The following is a 23,926-nucleotide window of genomic DNA, read 5'->3' on the forward strand; positions in this document are numbered from 1 at the left end:
TGGTTCAACCCAGTGAAATTCATAAAAGCGTTCCTTCTTTAAAAACCCATTCAACATGTTTAATTAGAAACATACAGGATGGTATCTTTAGTGGAGTTTCGTTTAAAATGTGCGTCCAATTTATTTAAAAGCAAGTAGATGAATATTCCCTTTCTCAAGAGGTCTACTAATGAACTAGTCACAATCATTGGGTAGATCGTCTTGAATAAAAAACAGGTTCTTGCTTATTTCAAAGGTGCATGAAAGAGTGTTGAACTCGAAAGCAGACGAGAGACAGATTACTCAAATGCAGCATTGATTTTCATCAGCCGATAATTTACAAAGTGCATAGAAAACCAAAGAAAAATTAAGTTTACTTTCTAAAATATATTATAATAACAATTCTAAAAAAACCCAACATATTCCCTCCCTAAATATGATAAAAAAAATATTGGCAAATTACAGGGCTAGAAGATATCAATCTAGATAAATAAAGATACGATTAAGTGACAAATGTAGACAGACGCATATCGACAAAACCAAGGATACTTTTTGCTATATGGTTTCAGGGAATTGTGTTATAATGTTTCCCATGCTTATTCAGCCAGTGGTCATCAACACGCGGATGGAGTTCTTCGAAATAAAGTTTGAGTCAGTTAATGTTTTGTCCTTTTTCATTTCATAATGTCTTCAAACATGTAAAATCTGCCGTCCGCTTTTTACCACCTGCTTCAAAATATTCCACGTCGGCTCTTTACTAAAATGTTTTATTAAAATCAAAATCTTCCTCAGTATTATGTGTTGATGATTTTGTGAAATATACGTGAAATCTATTAATCATTTTGGCTTTAAAATCATATAATAACTCAATATATTGATAGATAACGCGGCACACATGACTCATGTTTCTTTCGCTTGAAAAAAACGGGAATGTAGGTCAGTAGATTCACAGTCTAAACTGCTTTCTATCAAATTGAATAAAACTGTTTATCGAACGATTGCTCTTTATGTATCAATCATTTCTGTTTAATAAATGGAAAGCTTGTTCATCAATTAATAAAAACAATATGTTTTATTAATTTCATGTCATTTAACTTATTAAAATGACTGGTTGAAATGGTTATGATACAAAATAAAGTTAGTCATGAAATTTTTGTAAGAGCATCACTGGTGAAAGGCAACCGTATACCTTCTTGGATCTACCAATGCTATGTCTAAAAACCTTTAATATTGTTAATAAGAACAGACACACTTTCGATAATAAATAAAATAAATATCACTGCTTCAAATACTTAAGAAGTGGAAACTCCAGGGACATGCCAAGTAACCGAACCATAACAAAGATCTTTTTTAAATGCAAATAGGCAATCATAACGAGTTTATTAATTGAATTGTTAACTTTATTATAAGGCATTAGATGCATGTTACGTACGAAGCTTGGCGAAAATAAATTATCTTTCTTCAAATAATCATCAACGATCATAAATATAGAGATATTATGAGATGCGTAAAATAATCATTGCAATTGATAAAGTATGCATAGACAATATCGTCACTAATCTCTTTCAGTAAATAAATTGCAGAAGACAGTTGATTAACAGCTGTTTTACTGGAGGTGGGAGGAGGGGTTTGGGGGAGGCTTGTCAGTTTAACGTTCCCGTGCACAAGCGCAGAGACTATATTATAATGTATTTGTTGCTTTATACAGTAATTATTTTCACATTGCATGTGATTGTCATGTAAGAGGAATATTATTCTAGTATAATCAATTGTGCACTCGCTTAAGCTATTCTGGTGCTTGTTGTTTCTTTACATAAACAATTATTAAAAGATGAATTGCTATTGAAGGATTTCTGTAAGCATTGATGACGGAGTATTATGTTGATCAAACCATTAATCAGTGTTATATCTTCATGTCAAGTAAATTCAACATTGAATATAATTGGCAAAATATTTATTTAAGAGACAATTAGCTTTCCATACGTTGGCATAGAAGTGAAGTAGAGAATAGAAATTATTTGATCGCATTAAAAGGACCTACGTATCTCGCCATGATTACTTAGTTACTCGTTATGCAAAAAGTTACTAACTGTGAGTCTTAGCACACACATGATCCATTCATTATAATGAAAGATTCAAAAAGTAAACACTAGAAACTGGTGAATTATGTTATCAGTTATACCCATTATTAGTAAAACCTGAAATTTCGTTTTAATGACATACGTACGTAGTTTTAATTTAATGAGTTAGTAAGTCGATTTAGCGCTTTAGTTATGTATGTAACCTCACTGCCACCGTATTTTCAAGAGTGAATTTGTATTTTTCTGAAATTCAATTAAATATTCCATACTTTGAAATACTATATCAGTTTCTATATGTTTCGTAGTTGAAAAATAATGGTTAGAAGTTATGCATTGGGTGATAAATTAACAACTTCTGTATTTTGCAAATATGTTCATAATAAATCAAGCAAGTTCAATACCAAGAACTTACACGCAAGATCTTTATTTAAAGTATTTAATTACTTATTCACTGATATCAAAAGGGAATAGACACAATTGCTAAATAATTCTAATCTTTGGTGAAAATCTAAAGAAGTATGATAATAGGAAATGTCAAAGTGATAGGAGCCTGGCTGGATGTAGTTGGAACAGAATTTATCATTCAGATGCCAACTATGTTGAACGGGAAACAATCTTAAACAGTGAACTTGCATAACAACAGAGTTATTATCAACCCATTATTTAACCCGTAAATTAACCTTAGTTTCCCTTCTTCTTCCCCTAAGTATCCAGAATTATTTTATCCTCTAATTTAGGTTCCCAAACAGCCATTTTCGTTCTTCAAGAGATTTGTCAAGTTTTCGAGAAATTATAAATGTTTTAGAATGAAGCAGTCAAATTTTACCTGAGGTTTTGATTTTAACTGGAAATATGACTAACTGAACCATTAATTGACAATCTTGTACCCTTAACATTCACCTTAACCTTCTCTTCAAGAGTCCAACATACTCATAAATTATGAAAACACTTCGAACAGCATATGTTTGGTAGGTAAGGGATTCTTAAAAAATGTTCATACATGCAAACTGTACATGTATCTAAGGATTTACTCGTGTATATTGAATACGGGACCCTGTTGTGTTGTTGAGACTGCACCGCCTGCCACAGGAGCTTTTATTGACGATCAGAGATACCTTGATTGCAGTTATAGATTCACACAATTAAATTCCACGACAAATAGTGCCAGTAGTACATAACACAAACATAAATATCCTAGTTGGAGCTATGTTGGCTCTTGTAAACTATCTCGTACACAGAAAACATAATTTATAAATAAAGTACAAATGTATTGGTCGAAGATCGTCAAAATATATATGCACGTGCATGCTTATCCATATGACATATACACTAGTCAATTATGTCGCAAAGGTGAAGAATTTGATTTAAACAGACTGCATATTTATCATTGCAAATGTGTTTGCTTATAGTTCCCTGTTGCAACAGTGTTGGCTATTTTTTTTTAATTAACCCTTAGGCTGCTGATGGCAATTTTAAAGGCTTTGTAAACAGCTTGGAAACCAGACCAGACACCGAGTAACTCGGCGCCTGGTCAGGTTCCAAGCTGTTTGCCACTCAGTCAATATATCCCCAAAGTTTTAAGTAAATTGAAAGAAATTTAGAATAAACCAGACGACATTTTCGAGCAGACGACAATTTACCCAGCATGCAAAGGGTTAAATACCGTTTTACCAGCAATTGCACATGGCGAATACTGAAAAAAAGGTAATTGTTTGAAATTTAAAAAAAAGGCATTTGTTATTAATTCTAAATCATGAAACACATGAATGTGTGAATACGTAGGTGAGAGTTTGTACATTATTTCCCAATACATAGGTAGTATTTGTTTTCCGTCATCTCGAAACCTCGTATGTTGTGAATATTTCTAAAAACTTTTTAGCCTTCAACTCATGTTGATGAATGTTCATAAAATATTTATTTCAGACACCTGCATTTTATGATCCGATAAAACAAACTTAAAACTGCTTGTTTATCTCATTCCGTCGGAACAATTTTTTAAAACATATGCGTAATGCCATGACATTATTGTTTGTGGACTGTATCTGTAAACTTTTATAAAATATATACGATGAATAATATTCTAGCCTTCTTCTTTATTTACGATGACAAACCAATTATATTGCATATATCCTCCAATTTAAATATCGATGGATTCAGAAAGCCAAGATAGTCTGAGAGTGTATGTTTCCTTTGAAAATCTGCCTCGTAAAAATATATTTTATTCATAGCATAATGATGTCATAAGTACACGTAAACCTTTCCCAAGGCTGGGCCAGAAACAAGCGCTATTGTAAGTTTGCCAAGTAGAGGAAGGGCTTTATGCAACTTTTACCTTAGGACATGGGGATCTAAAACAGTGCAATACAGTGCAAGCACGTTATAAATACATATAAAAACTTAAAAAAATCAATGTTGGAATTCGCCTATAGGCCTCGTAAGAGATAATCCGTAAATTGATGTACATATGTCGTCAGCTATATTTACTTAGCAACATCGATATCCATCCAGAATATAGTTTATGTTTGGGTATTTTGGTGATAAATACCGGTATTAACAATTGAATTTGGTTGAATCAGCTTAAGAACATTCAAATATATAGTTATATTTGTCTCAACTTTTGGTCACGGGGTTTGTACCTATAAATCCCATTGTTTTAAATACTAGTATAGTGTTATCCCATCTCATGCTTCAAGAAATGTTTCGCCATATATCAGTCAGGTTGAATACTCATAGCTAGCTTATAATAATAAACCTCCTGTTTCACCTTCTGTTAGGAGGCGGTTTCCCGAACATTTACTAATAAAGCTAGTGTAATTAATGTGTTATATGTTGCTGTTGTATGATGACGGTCGACCAATGATGACGAAGAATCTTGTGTTTAATCTGCAATTCAAAAACGTCTTTCACGCTTTTCGGGGAATATGGAGTTTTATGCATTAGTAAAAGTTAACTGAGTAGGAACGACAGTCTATGTCATCGGTGATTTAAACTGTGAGTGAGGGGCGTCCCACTGGTAGTAGCAAAGGGGTATTCAAAAAGTGTTGTTTTTTTCAGAAAAACGAAATAAAATACAAATAAATCTCCGAAAATAAGCCCAAAGAAACAGAAATTGTGTTGTTCCAGTGTAAGAACTTACAATATTTCACTTGTTTTCAAATCAGAAATATATTCCGATATCGGCATTTATTTGAATACAATGACGTATAAAGTACACAAATAATATAGTTCAAGTACCAAATACAGACATCATATGCAAATGAATGAATCACGCCGGAGCAACAGTGCCTTCTTCTTTAAGGTGCGTTACAATAATTAAAAGACAGTTATCCAACATTGCTCGACGAAGTCATTTTAATGTTTCAAACTGAGTATTCATATAGGTCAAGCACTACAACAATTTACATCTCAACCAGTTTTAAATATAATTTAAGTGAACTTGCATTGTGACAAAATACAATCCGCATACGATATTTAAATACGCTAGGACAACACAAATGTACAGTACAACACATACAAGCTTAACACTTAGGCAAGATTTTGCAAAATGTAAATGTTGTAAGTTGCGGCATAACCAGTATATACACACGGGAATTACACCGGTTAATGAGCTGGATTCGAAATAAAATTCAACGCTTAGATGCCAACATATGTCCTCGGACAAAAACTCACCATTACCCAATATTAAAATTATTTAATAAGAGTCAGTGGTGTAAGCTTTTGTAGCTTATATTGTTATAAAAAGTATCAAAATTGGTCAGATTAGTGTTTAATAACGTACTCTTGTATTCACTGTGGAATATTCACAAGCTGGTATACTGTGATATAAGCAGTTTTACCATGGGAGATGTTGTTGTTGAGACTAGGCTGCCTGCCCTCAGGAACATTTGGGTCCTTGGCGCCGATCAGATACCTTGATTGCAGTTATAAATTCACACAATTGAATTCCACGACCGATAGTGTCAGTAGTACTTAGCACGAACATAAACATCCCAATTGGATCTATGTTTAATCTCGTAAACTATCTCATAATTAGAAAACATGATACATGGATGATGTACGATATTAAGCTATGTGTCGAAGGCGGCAAAATGGACACACTTGCCCATACTTCCAGGACAGAATACCAGAAAAAATATGTTGCATAGTGAAGAGTAACTATTCGTTTACAAAGATTGGATCTCATAGCACATTTATTGAAGACACATTGTGTTATATTCCTATAAACAAATAGCATGCAACTGCGAGTTCCACAATTTTTCGGGACTGCGTTTATAAGACATGGACTTCTAAAGGCCATGAACTGTTTAATTGAACTGTATGTCAACATTAATTAAAATTACTTGCAATGAATAACATTATTTCTGGCCCTATTCTTCAAGAGTGCACCCCAAGTATATTGTATATATCTTCCCGATTAAATCTAGATGGATTCAAAAAGCCAAGAAAGTCTCAGACATGCGTTTCTTTTGAACATATGTTTTGTAACATTATCTTTTATTCATAGCATAATAACATCAGCATTATGCTGAAGCCTTACTCAAAGCGGTGCCAAAACAATCATATCTGTAAGATAAAGGATAATATTGACCAAGTTTGGGGAGAGGCTTTACACAAATCTTAACCTTAAGACATGGAGATATAAGATGTCAAATAACTGCTTTTCTCATGGTTTTCCGGCAAAATTAATCATTAGCTATACATTACAAGCACTTTTTTTCCGAAATGGTAAAAGTAAAAAAAAAATGTTTCTTTTTTATTTTAATGTTATACGCCAATGACTCACAAAAATGAAATGTATAAAATAAACTTTCATCACAGGGCCATCTTTTATGCTTGGTAATTCTGATAAAAAATTCAGAATACGATTGAATGACGTTGACACAGTTAAACATATAAATATACAGATAATGCTTCTAGAATTGTATTGGTTTCGTTTACTCGATTCACGACACCAACATGTAACCTCACGTGAGCGTTGAAGTTATTTCGAAGTTTAGAATAACAGTTCTCTGTATGAATTGATGGAACAAGAAGAATCAATTGACTTACGTGCAGAAATCGGCTATAGGCAAATGAGTAATACATTTGGTTAAATTTACGATTAATACGTGTGGCTTCAGCGAGTGTTGTGTCATTTAAGCGGGATAGCATTTGTGCGACATATAGCTTGCTGTTCATCCAAAAACAACCCATACCACAACCTTCCTGTTTAAAAAATCCTTTTCAACACAGACTGAATGGCATGGAAATTCATGTTAAAATATAGGTTATTTAAAAAAAACATAATTTAGGAGATGCATTTTCCTTGATTCCATGAGGTTTAAAAATCATCTAGTCACAACCAATGCGTACATTGCCATGAATCAAAAGAAACAAAGGTTCTTATTTAGTCCAAAAAGCATGAACACTGTAGATAGCAGGCGAGATACAGATTATTGTAATGGAGTATTGCTTTTCACCAGCCGATAAAATATAAATATTGCTTCCAAATAGCTAGTATAGTTCGCCCTATTCGCTGGTAAAGTGCATAGCAAAACAATTACTTTCAAAATATCTTATAACAATAATTCTCAATCAAAACGTTTTCCTCCCGATATATGATAACATTATTGGAAATATAATATTCCAGAACTATGAGATATCAGTTTAAATAAATAGAGATATGATACAATGATCAACAAAAGCAAGGAATTATGTTCTATGTTTTATGGTTTCAGGTCATTGTATTATAATGTTTACCATTCCCCTCCCTTCACTGCCATGCTATCATGTCATCACACGGAAAGAATTCTTTGAAGTAAGTTTTAATTCATTTATATTTTGTTCTTATGGGTTTTATAAGGCCTTCAACCTCCATTTGAAATGGATCCAAAACGTTTGCATGTTCGCTATGTTTTATCAACACTTGTTTTACTTCGTGAACCCCTTTAAAATCCACCTGTTGTCGACTCATCACAAAAATGTGATGTTTTATTAGCCTTGCTTATCGATTTATGAGATAAACGTGAAATTTATCAATCATTTTGGTTTTAAAATCATATTATAATTCAATATATTGATAGACTGTGCGGCTAATAGGAATCATGGGGTTCCTTTCAAATGAAATACGGCTATGTCGATCTATAGGTTCGCAATTTTTTGTTCTAATCAGGTTGAATTTACACAACTGGTAATCCAAACTAATTTCCGTGAAAGCAGTTGAAAAAATAATGGAAGAAATATTGATATGGTATTGACCTTTTTTATAAATGGATTTTTTTTTATAACAAAGACTATTCAAATAACTTATTGAAAAGGTCATTAAACACTAATAATAAAAAAATAAAAAAAATAATTAAAGCTAGTTGGGATATTATATCAATATAATAGAATCCATGTTGAAAGGCAATTATATGTTTAAAAGATCTGCTAGTGATATGTATATAAATTTACATAAAGTACATAGACAGGCCCAGTAGCCGAACATGTAACAAAGACATAGACAGGCCCAGTAGCCGAACATGTAACAAAGACATAGACAGGCCCAGTAGCCGAACATGTAACAAAGACATAGACAGGCCCAGTAGCCGAACATGTAACAAAGGCATAGACAGGCCCAGTAGCCGAACATGTAACAAAGGCATAGACATGCCCAGTAGCCGAACATGTAACAAAGACATAGACAGGCCCAGTGGCCGAACATGTAACAAAGACATAGACAGGCCCAGTGGCCGAACATGTAACAAAGGCATAGACAGGCCCAGTAGCCGAACATGTAACAAAGGCATAGACAGGCCCAGTAGCCGAACATGTAACAAAGGCATAGACAGGCCCAGTAGCCGAACATGTAACAAAGACATAGACAGGCCCAGTAGCCGAACATGTAACAAAGACATAGACAGGCCCAGTAGCCGAACATGTAACAAAGGCATAGACAGGCCCAGTAGCCGAACATGTAACAAAGACATAGACAGGCCCAGTAGCCGAACATGTAACAAAGACATAGACAGGCCCAGTGGCCGAACATGTAACAAAGACATAGACAGGCCCAGTGGCCGAACATGTAACAAAGACATAGACAGGCCCAGTGGCCGAACATGTAACAAAGTCATAGACAGGCCCAGTAGCCGAACATGTAACAAAGACATAGACAGGCCCAGTAGCCGAACATGTAACAAAGACATAGACAGGCCCAGTAGCCGAACATGTAACAAAGACATAGACAGGCCCAGTAGCCGAACATGTAACAAAGACATAGACAGGCCCAGTAGCCGAACATGTAACAAAGGCATAGACAGGCCCAGTAGCCGAACATGTAACAAAGGCATAGACAGGCCCAGTAGCCGAACATGTAACAAAGGCATAGACAGGCCCAGTAGCCGAACATGTAACAAAGTCATAGACAGGCCCAGTAGCCGAACATGTAACAAAGACATAGACATGCCCAGTAGCCGAACATGTAACAAAGACATAGACAGGCCCAGTAGCCGAACATGTAACAAAGACATAGACAGGCCCAGTAGCCGAACATGTAACAAAGACATAGACATGCCCAGTAGCCGAACATGTAACAAAGACATAGACATGCCCAGTAGCCGAACATGTAACAAAGACATAGACATGCCCAGTAGCCGAACATGTAACAAAGACATAGACAGGCCCAGTAGCCGAACATGTAACAAAGACATAGACATGCCCAGTAGCCGAACATGTAACAAAGACATAGACAGGCCCAGTAGCCGAACATGTAACAAAGACATAGACAGGCCCAGTAGCCGAACATGTAACAAAGACATAGACAGGCCCAGTAGCCGAACATGTAACAAAGACATAGACAGGCCCAGTAGCCGAACATGTAACAAAGACATAGACAGGCCCAGTGGCCGAACATGTAACAAAGACATAGACAGGCCCAGTAGCCGAACATGTAACAAAGACATAGACAGGCCCAGTAGCCGAACATGTAACAAAGACATAGACAGGCCCAGTAGCCGAACATGTAACAAAGACATAGACAGGCCCAGTAGCCGAACATGTAACAAAGACATAGACAGGCCCAGTAGCCGAACATGTAACAAAGACATAGACAGGCCCAGTAGCCGAACATGTAACAAAGACATAGACAGGCCCAGTAGCCGAACATGTAACAAAAGCATAGACAGACCCAGTAGCCGAACATGTAACAAAAGCATAGACATGCCCAGTAGCCGAACATGTAACAAAGACATAGACATGCCCAGTAGCCGAACATGTAACAAAGACATAGACATGCCCAGTAGCCGAACATGTAACAAAGACATAGACATGCCCAGTAGCCGAACATGTAACAAAGACAGGCCCAGTAGCCGAACATGTAACAAAGGCATAGACAGGCCCAGTAGCCGAACATGTAACAAAGACATAGACAGGCCCAGTAGCCGAACATGTAACAAAGACATAGACAGGCCCAGTAGCCGAACATGTAACAAAGGCATAGACAGGCCTAGTAGCCGAACATGTAACAAAGGCATAGACAGGCCCAGTAGCCGAACATGTAACAAAGACATAGACAGACCCAGTAGCCGAACATGTAACAAAGACATAGACATGCCCAGTAGCCGAACATGTAACAAAGGCATAGACATGCCCAGTAGCCGAACATGTAACAAAGACATAGACATGCCCAGTAGCCGAACATGTAACAAAGACATAGACATGCCCAGTAGCCGAACATGTAACAAAGGCATAGACAGGCCCAGTAGCCGAACATGTAACAAAGGCATAGACAGGCCCAGTAGCCGAACATGTAACAAAGACATAGACATGCCCAGTAGCCGAACATGTAACAAAGACATAGACATGCCCAGTAGCCGAACATGTAACAAAGGCATAGACAGGCCCAGTAGCCGAACATGTAACAAAGACCTTGTTTAAATGTCCCTTAATTGCTGAAGTTATGAAACTGCATGAAATACAATAGCTCCGTCCGAAACCTTACAAAATGAAATTATATTATCTTAGATTCTGATTTTATGTTATCGAAGGCAATACTGTTCTCATACACATAACATTTGTATTATAAAGTGCGCAAAATGTCCTTTTAAAAACGATTATTAATATATAAATGAGTAGGTTTTTGCAAACACAGAGTTATCCTGAAATACGCCAAAATATTTATTTATATCAATATATAAGTATATATCATGGATAGATATATTGTTAACTCAATTGTTTACCAGCTGTTTTACTGGAACAGGTTTTTGCTGGAGCGTCTGATCGAGCACCGGCGCTGAATGATCTTGATCAAACAATCCTGGATGACCGCTCGTGTAAGAAATGTTCATCCCAACCCGAGCGTAGGTTTTTGTGGTTACCGAGTTTCCGCAAACCACCTTGTGCGAGGGTTGGGATCTTACACGAGCGGCCATTGTAGATGCTATTTCTCCAACCTCAGTTAAACAAAATATACTAGGAATGTCTTTTTACGCTTGAATTTGTGCTTAGTGAAAAAATAGTTCCATACGGGTACTTTTTAATTTTTTTTCCCTTCATAAAGCCTAATTATTGGATCGACTTATCTGGGATGGGAGAAAATGTTATAACATATGTGTTTCTTTATACAATAAGAGTTCCCCGATTGCTCGTGATTGTCGTGTAAGAGGAAAGTTATTCTAGTTTATTCAATCGTGCACTCGCTTAAACTATTCTGGTGCATGTTGTTTCTTTACTTAAACAATTATTGAACGAAGAATTGTTATTGAAAGGTTTCTTTTAGCATTGATTACAGGAATATGTTGATCAAACTGTCATTAAGTGTAATATCTAGACGTCCAGTAAGATTGCACCCAACGGCAATTCATTTATTTTGAGCATCAAGGAAGACAAAAATTAGCTTTTCAAGTGTGAATATGTAGTTTTCTAAATATCACAAATATCACTTAAGCATTGCGGTGACTGTTTTTCTATGCTGACACCGTATAAACTCTATTATTGTGTATCTTTATCGTAGATGAAAATAATGCTTAGCAAATTTGTGCATGTTTTATTGATATACAATGTAAATGTATCGTTCCCTGCTTACATGGTCTGGTAGCCTTATTGCAAATACAATTCGTTTATTATGTGTGTAAATCCTTTGCATGTTGACACGTTGTCGCAGAAGAGAAAATATGCGTAAACAAAAACTGCAACGTAAGCACAAATGCTAAGGTATACTGTTCGGTGTCAACGAAAATGATCCTGTATAAAGAAATATCAAATAATTTTTAACATACTGTTTATTTTATAATGCGATATAGTAAATCGAGTGATCAGTCAAATTCTGTTTCCTTCCTGGTGTGCGTTTTCAATATTTCGACACAATAATTTTCTCAATCGTGTATGGTACTCTCACATTTGTTTTTGTATGCTAATGACACTGTTTTTTGTCAGAATAAGCCTCTTATGTACAATGTGCTTAAAATGCCAAGTAGTGTTATTGTAACCAGTTGAATAAGAAGTCAATTACAATAAAATAAAAATTGCTATATTCTCTTAAGGAAAAATGTAGGAATCTATCAGATTTTTAAAAAAACAAAAACAAATTGGACGTAGTTGATAACTTCAGATGCCTGGGTGTCTGTTTCAATTATAACACCAAGGTTAGTGAAACGAAAAAACTTTTGTGTGACCAAGCTCGCAATATCATGTACTCTTTTCATAGAAAATCAAGGTCATTGTTTTTTTTATGTTGATCTACAACTCGATTTATTTTATGCTATGATCACACCTATAGTATTGTTAAGCTCTGGGGTATGTGGTTTGGAGGATAATAGTATAGTTGTTAATTTTCAACTGAAGTATTCAAAACTCATCATGAATGTTACAAATCAACACGAGATATTATGGTATTTGGTGAATTAGTTTAAACAGTATTTATTTCGAATTTGCATATACAAGGTATTTTAATAACAATACAAATAATAAGGATTTGAAAACAAGTTACTAGAAACTTATGTAAATTCCTTTCCTAATAGTTATTAATTTCAATAAACGTATAATATTCAAATCTGATCAAGATGCTTGAAATAAAATGCGTGATATACTTGCTTATATACTGTTATCATTTCTAACACATGTAGCTACATAATAGGTTAATCATCTCATGCATGACACACTGCTCCCGACACCGAACGCTATCCGAACAGACCAGGTCAAGCATCGAATCTCATTGAACTTGATATAAACATCTACACACACAGAAATATGTCCTTGTTTTGTTCAAAAGTTAAGCGATCGTAACCGGAAAGTAAAGTATGAATGGTTGGTGCACAAGGAAGGTCATTGAAACATCGTTGTCTCTGGGTGGAGTATAAAGGGCATATCATGAGGAAATGGGAAGCATCTTCAATTGCGGTGCATGTACATAAAGGAGAGGCACTGATATTTTTCTGTGAAGATCATGGTTAAGCGAACTACACCCAAGTCTCGGACGACAATGCATGATTTTGTTGCGGCGCGAACCGACATTGTAAAGTGGAGATGGTTTTGTTGAGTGTGTTTGAAGTTTTTTAAGAGAGTGGACTGTTTCCGAGTGTCTTGTTGCTATTGGCAGGGACTTTCAATCTCGGACTGTAGCACTAAGAAATGATGACGCATATGACTGGGTGCGACAAACTGGTAGGGGAACGTTTTCAGAGTTTCTACGTGGATATCTGACCTGAGACTGGGTGGGAATCAACGACGATTGATATTCGGGTGTCATGCCTTTACTCATATTATAAAGAAGAACAAGCCTTTGTTTTTGTTTTCTTCAAATTGCAAGGGTATCCAACTTCATATCAGCCATAAGACCCTGTATGTTTCACATCTTAGTGGCACCGGTAACTATCCTCGCTTTTTCGGTCTGAATTGCATCGAGTTCACTCTGTAAGTTAGCACTACAGTTGTTCCAGATAACGTCCCCATACTCCAAAAGCGGTCTTATGAAGCATATATACATTTTTTCAAGGCAGGCACGAGAAAGTGTGAATTTAAGGGAACGCATGATACCCAGTCTCTTCCAAGTTTTGCCTGTTCTTACTTTTGGAATCATCTAAATATTTTATTATCATTTGCCATACGTCTTTGTATTTATTCTTTACTTTTATGTTGTGCGTATATATGGGGTCCTTTCATCAGGACGCTTTGATATAAAGGTTACATACAGTTTGCACTGGTTTAGTTTGGTCCAATCACAGAGATGTGGCGACAGTGGTATCGATATTCTAAAATGTCACAATACACTTTCTTTTCATCGATGTCTGTTTATTTGATGATAATAAGAACTGTCATGACATACACAGCTATAAAAAGGTCATTTGTAATAATTGACGCTAGCTTATTATCAAACAGAATATAAAAGTAAACTTTTGTTTCAAAATTTGTTTTACATAGTAAAATTTCTTTGATTATACTGATGATTTCTATTCAGTTATGTCTGATTCGTATTCCTTACAAATTCATTTAAAGAAAAAAGATGTATTTAACTTTCGCATAAAAGATAAAACTAGGGTCTATATATAGGATACGCGTTCTAGGCGTCATGTAATTTCGTGTCTGTCGCATCACGAAATATTGTGTGGCATGAAGCTCCAAAACCTACACTTAGAATTCTTTAAATAAATGTTTGCTAGCATGCGCCATTGAATACCCTCAATTTGTTTGACACTTCACTCGGTGTAACAACAGTGATGGCCCTTGACCTTATAAGAAAAAGCCGGAAAATCGAGTGTCTATGGCCAAATGTATTGTTACTCATTAAGTATTGCATATATACTCCCACGACATTAATAACAATGTTGGTCACCATTGGCAGTTGTGCACTTGCTTTTGTTTTACATATCATTATTTCTAACACTACGTTGAATAAGTAAAATGAACTGAAAAATATTGTTTCGCATTAACACCTTCATATATATATATTACATCTACAACCGTGACAAGCATTGCAACCATAACATACCCAATACCTAAAAACATTTTAAAAAGTATATTACATATAACTAAATCACTAAACATAAAATAGTAAATTGTGGTTAAAAATAAATGAAATTAAATAATTGCAAAGCCTTCAACGCGGATCGATACACTGTTTAACTGGGACTTGGGTTTCTCACACCATAACACGTTGAAAGAGCATTTGAATGACTTTTGTTTACTAAATCAGTAAATATGTTTCTGTATATTTCTGTATATTTAGAAGGATATTACTATATATAGAAGAGATGGGTTTTTAAAAACTATATTTTGCAACTGTGTTCAAAATAAATAAAGCAAGTTCAATACTTCCAACTAGCATGCACTTAGGGTATTATAAAAATATATTTATAAAAATAACTAGTTTGGACTTCCTTATCAAATGCTATTAATAGTGAAAATACACTATTGCTAAATGTTTCTAATGTATGGTGTTCTAAGGTAAAAATCTATCAATCAAAATACGAATGTTAATTGAAAATGGCATGGTGATAAGAGCCTAGATGATTAAAATTCGCCATTTAGATACCAACCATTGGCTACAATCTGCTCACATTGACCTTTTCCCTCCAGAGTCCAAAATACTTATAGGTTTTGGAAAGCCCCAGTATATTTTGGAGTGATAATGATTTTTTGAAGAGTTTGTGTTTATACTTAAGGTAAAATTTGCGACAGCACTGCCTTCCATTGGAGATTGTAATGGTCTTGGCTTGTGCAGCTCCTGATTGTAGTTATAAATTACACATCATCTCATAAACAGAGAAAAACAATCATAGATAAATAAAATACGAAGGTATGGGTCAAAGATCGCCAAAACATATGCACGCGCAGGCTGCTATAGCATATACACAGGTAAATAATTTTGCAAAAGTCAAGAATTTGATCAGACTGTGCATGTTTGTGTTAATTATCATATAAGTTTCCCATTTGACATGTATAAATTTCTAAGATTAATCGATGTTTGAGCAATTGCAAGCGAGCGGCGAGAGCTTAAAGAGATCAGCCCGTTCTGCAATTAATCTAAAAATGCAACGAAATGTATCAACATGAATAAGAAAGTTTGAACATACTTGTCCAAAACATTCAGAGTATTATTAAGTAGTATTTGTGTTCGGTCCTCTCGAATCCCCCGGGTGTTGTGAATAGTTCTGGTAACTTGTCTTTTTCTAAGATTTCAACTCATGCTGGAATGTTCATAGCATATTAATTGCAGACACACGTACCCTACTCAGATAAACAATACATTTAAAACTGCTCTTTTTATCTCAGCTCTTTTAACTGTTTAAAACATTATATTCCTTAGGCCATGAACATATTTATATCGACCTCTTAATTTAAACTTGTAAAATTGGTTGCGATGAATAGTATTATATCTAGCCTTATTCTTAAGATAAAAAACTGGTTCAATATAGATGGATTCAGAAAGCCAATACGGCCTTACAAAGTAAATTATTTCTGAACTAGCTTAGTAATTAATATTATCTTTTATTCATATCATAATTATATCAACAATGAAGCCACTCCAAAGACTGAGTCAGAAATTATCACTATTGTGAGGTCAATGGTAATGTTTGCCAAGTTGGGGGAGATATCAACACAAATATCTTGACTGACTATATCACGGTGACCTATCGTACAACATTAACAACCCGAATCAGGTAAAATACCTACTGCGTCCAGTCAAAAACTAATAAAATTGATAGTAATATTGACTCTACAAAATTGAGAATATATGTTTGGCCAACAAATGCGCAATAATTTTAATAAATATTTTATTAATTGGACATTTTTTCACATTTCTTAAGTAATAGAAAAGTTATAATATTAAAAAATATATATATATATATATATATATATATATATATATATCTAATTTCGTTAACATATTGATCATGTCTTCAGTACGCGTGAAATTGATCCAGGAAGCGGACTCGAGAGTGTTAAAAATAAGCTGTAAGCTTTCAACACAGTCGACCTTAAATAAATTGGTATAAACTCATTTAAAACTAAGGCTTCAATATTGCCCATTCACGAGCATGTGTCTAATAATGACAAAATTATCGTCAAGTGTATTGATCATGGATGTTCCGCTTGAGTGTTATTAATACGAAGTGGAGCTATTGTCATACGGCACTTTTCCTGTCCTATGATCCACAACCAACATGCCTTTTCTGCAGTGGTTCACAGCTAGCTTTGCTGCTGTTAACAGATTTTGTTTTAATTATATCATAGTCAGACTAATTTAGGGCATATACTTGCAAACGGACTTGCTCGAATTGCCGGGTAAACAATACATAATGCCTCCCTAAACAAGACTGCAACACGCATAAATAATACAGGCGACTTGAGAAGTATCACGATTGATAAATTGAAAGACAAATCACAGTGTTTAGCATATTTCGCATAAACTTGATGTGTGTCATTGCAACGTTGCCCAGATCGGAGTTACCAGATATGCATAGTAATGCAACAATAATGACAAGTCGCGTTACATGTTAAAACAATGTCGACACAGCAGCTCCGTAATGCGTTATGAACGATTTGCATAATCAAATTTCAAATAATGTTTAAGTGCAGTTGCAGAAACATATAAAGCAAAACCCTAAGACTCTCATTTAAAGAATCGAAAACACTGTGAAGGAAAACACACATCAGCCTATTACGTTGAGGTTACTGCTTAGTACAACTTTGTATAATTACGTTAGGTCAACCCGAGTTACTCGCGACCTCGCGCCTATGCTTTGTGTACTTTACAAAAGTCATAAGCTTGCTTTATAATATAGATAGGCGTCAGGATGATATGAACAATGCGACGACAATTACGTAAAAGCTTTGCATTCTGAATTGCCGACAAAGGATATATTGAACTAATTGCTATGATGTTGTTAAACCACGCCATGACAATTCGAGTAATACATTTAGTCCAATGGAAAAATATATTGATATCAAAATTGTCGGCTGCTACTTGATTAGACAGACGAGAAAACAACTGCCTTACGTAAAGAGACAATAAAGCAAAATCGGCTAGAGGCAAATGGGTAATAAGTTTGGGTAAATTTATGATAATATGTGTGGCTTCAGCGAGTGTCAATTTAACGGGATAGCATTTTATCAAAGTATAGCTTGCTGTTCCATCCAATAATTTTCATAAAAAAGACATTCCTGTTCTAAAAAAAAACCTATCCAACATGTTTCATTGGACACAGACCGAGTGGCATGGAAATTCGTGTTAAAATACAAGCTGTTTAAAAAATCTTAAAACACTTAGGAGATGCTTATACCTTTTTCTCAAGAGGTCTACAAATCAACTAGTCACAACCAATTGAATTAAAGGAAACAAAGGTTAATGTTTATTCCAGAGGTGCATGAAAGTCTGTATAACTCGACAGCAGGCGAGATACAGATTTATCTAATGGAGTATTGGTTTTCATCAGGCGATAAAAAGAATGATTTTGAATATCTGGTTTGACTCCTCTTACTCACATCAAAGATGATTCAAGATTATAAAGTATCCGCTCCCGAAATCTGATAACAATAACCACAATATAAGATTTCAGTGCTAGGCGACATCAGTTCAAATAAAAAAGCATGTTAATGTGACAAATGTACCCCCAATTATATCAACGAAAGCAAAACATTCCAGTTTAAGGGATATGGTATATGACAACGGTACACAATCTTATTTCTATATGTGTCGTATTGTCTTGTCATTACACGGACGGAGTTCTTTGAAGTACAACTTAAGTTTATTTATTATGTAATGTTTTGTTCTTTGCATCTTAAATTATTTTTTTAACATCTTAAATCTGCCAATAACCGCTACTTCACCTCCATATGAACGATGTCCTTTTTTCATATTGTTAACCATCTGAAATGAATTATTCCGGTTTTATTTCGTGTACCACTTTTTAGCCAACTGCTTCAAATATCCTACAAAAGTATGACGTGTGGTCAAAGGTAAAGTTTGTGAGATATATTTTATAGATAGGTTTATGCGGAATATCGTATCCTTTGAAAATACCACAGTATGTAGGCTAGTAATTTTACGAAAATATTCTAAACGTAATCATTTGTCATGCGGCATTGTGTGTCTCGTTGTGTGACTCGTTGCGTGTCTCCATTTTGTGTCTCATTGAGTTTCTCGCTGAGTGTCTCATGGTGTTTCTTATCGCGTGTCTCTTTGTGTGTCTCCTTGTGTGTCTCTTTGTGTGTCCCGTCGTATATCACGTAGAGTGTCTTATTGTGTTACTCATTGCGTGTTTCATTGAGTGTCGCGTTATATGTCTCTGTATCTATGAATGTTTTATTTTGAGTCTCCTTCATGTTCTTGTTGTGTGCTTAGGTGAATGTCTCGTTGAGTGTTTTGTTGTGTGTCTTAGTGAATGTCTCGTTGAGTGTTTTGTTGTGTTTCTTAGTGAATGTCTCGTTGAGTGTTTTGTTGTGTGTCTTAGTGAATGTCTCGTTGAGTGTTTTGTTGTGTGTCTTAGTGAATGTCTCGCTGTGTTACTCTATGAGTGTGAGAGTCTCGTCGAGTATCTCACTGAGTGTCCCGTTGGTTGTCTCGTTGAGTGTCTCGTTGGGTATCTGGTTGAGTGTCTCGTTGGGTATCTGGTCGAGTGTCTCGTTGGGTATCTGGTTGAGTGTCTCGTTGGATATCTGGTTGAGTGTTTCGTTGGGTATCTGGTCGAGTGTCTCGTTGGGTATCTGGTTGAGTGTCTCGTTAGGTATCTGGTTGAGTGTCTCGTTGAGTATCTGGTTGTGTGTCTCGTTGGTTGTCTCGTTGGTTGTCTCGTTGAGTGTCTCGTTCTGTGTCTCGTTGTGTGCCTGGTTTAGTGTTTCGCTGATTGTCTCGTTGAGTGTCTCAGTGAAAATCCCATGGATTGGCCCGTTGTGTGTCTCGTTGCTTGTCTCGTTGAGTGTTTCTTTGAATGTCTCGTTGTACATTCCATGGAGTGTCTCGTGGAGTGTCTCGTGGTACATCCCATGGATTGTCCCGTTGAGTGTCTCGTTGAACATCTCATGGGGTGTCAAGTTGTACATTCCATGGAGTGTCTAGTTGTACATCCCATGTCGTGTCTAGTTGTACATTCCATGGTGTGTCTAGTTGAACATTCCATATAGAGTCTAGTTGTACATCCCATGGAGTGTCTAGTTGTACATTCCATGGAGTGTCTAGTTGTACATCCCATGGAGTGTCTAGTTGTACATCCCATGTCGTGTCTAGTTGAACATCCCATGGAGTGTCTAGTTGTACATCCAATGGAGTGTCTAGTTGTACATTCCATGGAGTGTCTAGTTGACCATTCCATGGAGTGTCTAGTTGTACATTCCATGGAGTGTCTAGTTGTACATCTCATGTCGTGTCTAGTTGTGTTGTACATCCCATGTTGTACATCCCATGTCGTGTCTAGTTGTACATCCCATGGAGTGTCTAGTTGTACATCTCATGGAGTGTCTAGTTGTACATCCCATGGAGTGTCTAGTTGTACATTCCATGGAGTGTCTAGTTGTACATCCCATGGAGTGTCTAGTTGTACATCCCATGTCGTGTCTAGTTGTACATCCCATGGAGTGTCTAGTTGTACATCCAATGGAGTGTCTAGTTGTACATTCCATGGAGTGTCTAGTTGACCATTCCATTGAGTGTCTAGTTGTGCATTCCATGGAGTGTCTAGTTGTACATCCCATGGAGTGTCTAGTTGAACATTCCATGGAGTGTCTAGTTGTACATTCCATGGAGTGTCTAGTTGTACATCCCATGGAGTGTCTAGCTGTACATCCCATGGAGTGTCTAGTTGTACGTTCCATGGAGTGTCTAGTTGTACATCCCATGGAGTGCCTAGTTGTACATTCCATGGATTGTCTAGTTGTACGTCCCATGGAGTGTCTAGTTGAACATTCCATGGAGTGTCTAGCTGTACATTACATGGAGTGTCTAGCTGTACATTACATGGAGTGTCTAGTTGTACATCCCATGGATTGTCTAGTTGTACATTTTATGTCGTGTCTAGTTGTACATTCCATGTTGTACATTCCATGGAGTGTCTAGTTGAACATTCCATATAGAGTCTAGTTGTACATTCTATGGAGTGTCTAGTTGTACATCTCATGGAGTGTCTAGTTGTACATCCCATGTCGTGTCTAGTTGTTCATCCCATGGAGTGTCTAGTTGAACAGTCCATGGAGTGTCTAGCTGTACATTACATGGAGTGTCTAGTTGTACATCCCATGTCGTGTCTAGTTGTACATCCCATGGAGTGTCTAGTTGTACATTTTATGTCGTGTCTAGTTGTACATTCCATGTTGTACATTCCATGGAGTGTCTAGTTGAACATTCCATGGAGTGTCTAGTTGTACATTCCATGGAGTGTCTAGTTGTGCATTCCATGGAGTGTCTAGTTGTGCATTCCATGGAGTGTCTAGTTGTACATTCCATGGAGTGTCTAGTTGTACATTCCATGGAGTGTCTAGCTGTACATTCCATGGAGTGTCTAGTTGTACATTCCATGGAGTGTCTAGTTGTACATCCCATGGAGTGTCTAGTTGTACATTCCATGGAGTGTCTCGTTGTACATCCCATGGAGTGTCTAGTTGTACATTCCATGGAGTGTCTCGTTGTACATTCCATGGAGTGTCTAGTTGTACTTTCCATGGAGTGTCTAGTTGTACATTCCATGGAGTGTCTAGTTGTACATTCCATGGAGTGTCTAGCTGTACATTCCATGGAGTGTCTAGTTGTACATTCCATGGAGTGTCTAGTTGTACATTCCATGGAGTGTCTAGTTGTACATCCCATGGAGTGTCTAGTTGTACATTCCATGGAGTGTCTAGTTGTACATATCATGGAGTGTCTAGCTGTACATTCCATGGAGTGTCTAGTTGTACATCCCATGGAGTGTCTAGTTGTACATTCCATGGAGTGTCTAGTTGTACATTCCATGGAGTGTCTAGTTGTACATCCCATGGAGTGTCTAGTTGTACATTCCATGGAGTGTCTAGTTGTACATTCCATGGAGTGTCTAGTTGAACATTCCATGGAGTGTCTAGTTGTACATTCCATGGAGTGTCTAGCTGTACATTCCATGGAGTGTCTAGTTGTACATTCCATGGAGTGTCTAGTTGTACATCCCATGGAGTGTCTAGTTGTACATTCCATGGAGTGTCTAGCTGTACATTCCATGGAGTGTCTAGTTGTACATTCCATGGAGTGTCTAGTTGTACATTCCATGGAGTGTCTAGTTGTACATTCCATGGAGTGTCTAGTTGTACATTCCATGGAGTGTCTAGTTGTACATCCCATGGAGTGTCTAGTTGTACATTCCATGGAGTGTCTAGTTGTACATCCCATGTTGTACATCCAATGGAGTGTCTAGTTGTACATTCCATGGAGTGTCTAGTTGTACATCTCATGGAGTGTCTAGTTGTACATCCCATGGAGTGTCTAGTTGTGCATCCCATGGAGTGTCTAGTTGTACATTCCATGTCGTGTCTAGTTGTACATTCCATGGAGTGTCTAGCTGTACATTCCATGGAGTGTCTAGTTGTACATTCCATGGATTGTCTCGTTGTACGTTTTATGTCGTGTCTAGTTGTACATTCCATGTTGTGTCTAGTTGTACATTCCATGGAGTGTCTAGTTGTACATCCCATGGAGTGTCTAGTTGTACATTCCATGGAGTGTCTAGTTGTACATCCCATGGAGTGTCTACTTGTGCATTCCATGGAGTGTCTAGTTGTACATTCCGTGGAGTGTCTAGTTGTACATTCCATGGGGTGTCTAGTTGTACATTCCATGGAGTGTCTAGTTGTGCATCCCATGGAGTGTCTAGTTGTACATTCCATGGGGTGTCTAGTTGTGCATTCCATGGAGTGTCTAGTTGTACATTCCATGGAGTGTCTAGTTGTACATTCCATGGGGTGTCTAGTTGTACATTCCATGGAGTGTCTAGTTGTACATCCCATGGAGTGTCTAGTTGTACATTCCATGGGGTGTCTAGTTGTGCATCCCATGAAGTGTCTCGTTGTACATTCCATGGAGTGTCTAGTTGTACATTCCATGGAGTGTCTAGTTGTACATTCCATTGAGTGTCTAGTTGTGCATCCCATGGAGTGTCTAGTTGAACATTCCATGGAGTGTCTAGTTGTGCATTCCATGGAGTGTCTAGTTGAACATTCCATGTAGAGTCTAGTTGTACATCCCATGGAGTGTCTAGTTGTACATTCCATGGAGTGTCTAGTTGTACATTCCATGGAGTGTCTAGTTGTACATCCCATGGAGTGTCTAGTTGTACATTCCATGGAGTGTCTAGTTGTACATTCCATGGAGTGTCTAGTTGAACATTCAATGGAGTGTCTAGTTGTACATTCCATGGAGTGTCTAGCTGTACATTCCATGGAGTGTCTAGTTGTACATTCCATGGAGTGTCTAGTTGTACATCCCATGGAGTGTCTAGTTTTACATTCCATGGAGTGTCTAGCTGTACATTCCATGGAGTGTCTAGTTGTACATTCCATGGAGTGTCTAGTTGTACATTCCATGGAGTGTCTAGTTGTACATTCCATGGAGTGTCTAGTTGTACATTCCATGGAGTGTCTAGTTGTACATCCCATGGAGTGTCTAGTTGTACATTCCATGGATTGTCTAGTTGTACATCCCATGTTGTACATCCAATGGAGTGTCTAGTTGTACATTCCATGGAGTGTCTAGTTGTACATCTCATGGAGTGTCTAGTTGTACATCCCATGGAGTGTCTAGTTGTGCATCCCATGGAGTGTCTAGTTGTACATTCCATGTCGTGTCTAGTTGTACATTCCATGGAGTGTCTAGTTGTACATTCCATGGAGTGTCTAGTTGTACATTCCATGGAGTGTCTAGTTGTACATTCCATGGAGTGTCTAGTTGTACATTCCAT

At 36.7% G+C, this 23,926-nt stretch overlaps 2 protein-coding genes across 4 annotated transcripts in view; one reads left to right on the top strand and one right to left on the bottom strand.

Annotated features, from left to right (window-relative positions):
* Nucleotides 1-23,926, top strand: part of LOC128232523 (potassium channel subfamily K member 18-like) — a 115,299-nt gene that overhangs the window by 77,552 nt on the left and 13,821 nt on the right. Inside the window, exon 2 of one of the 3 annotated variants that reach the window (XM_052946114.1) lies at nt 7,778-7,857. The exons of the other annotated variants lie outside the window; for them this stretch is intronic. The gene's annotated coding sequence lies outside the window, so the exon portion shown is untranslated. The remainder of the gene's footprint in view (nt 1-7,777; nt 7,858-23,926) is intronic. 3 annotated transcript variants of the gene reach the window in all.
* Nucleotides 19,518-20,054, bottom strand: LOC128230902 (acidic phosphoprotein-like). The gene has a single exon (XM_052943329.1). It carries the CDS (start codon nt 20,052-20,054, stop codon nt 19,518-19,520), a length of 537 nt encoding a protein of 178 aa, XP_052799289.1.

This window comes from Mya arenaria, chromosome 4, assembly GCF_026914265.1.
Source record: "Mya arenaria isolate MELC-2E11 chromosome 4, ASM2691426v1".
In the NCBI taxonomy this organism is placed as follows: domain Eukaryota; kingdom Metazoa; phylum Mollusca; class Bivalvia; order Myida; family Myidae; genus Mya; species Mya arenaria.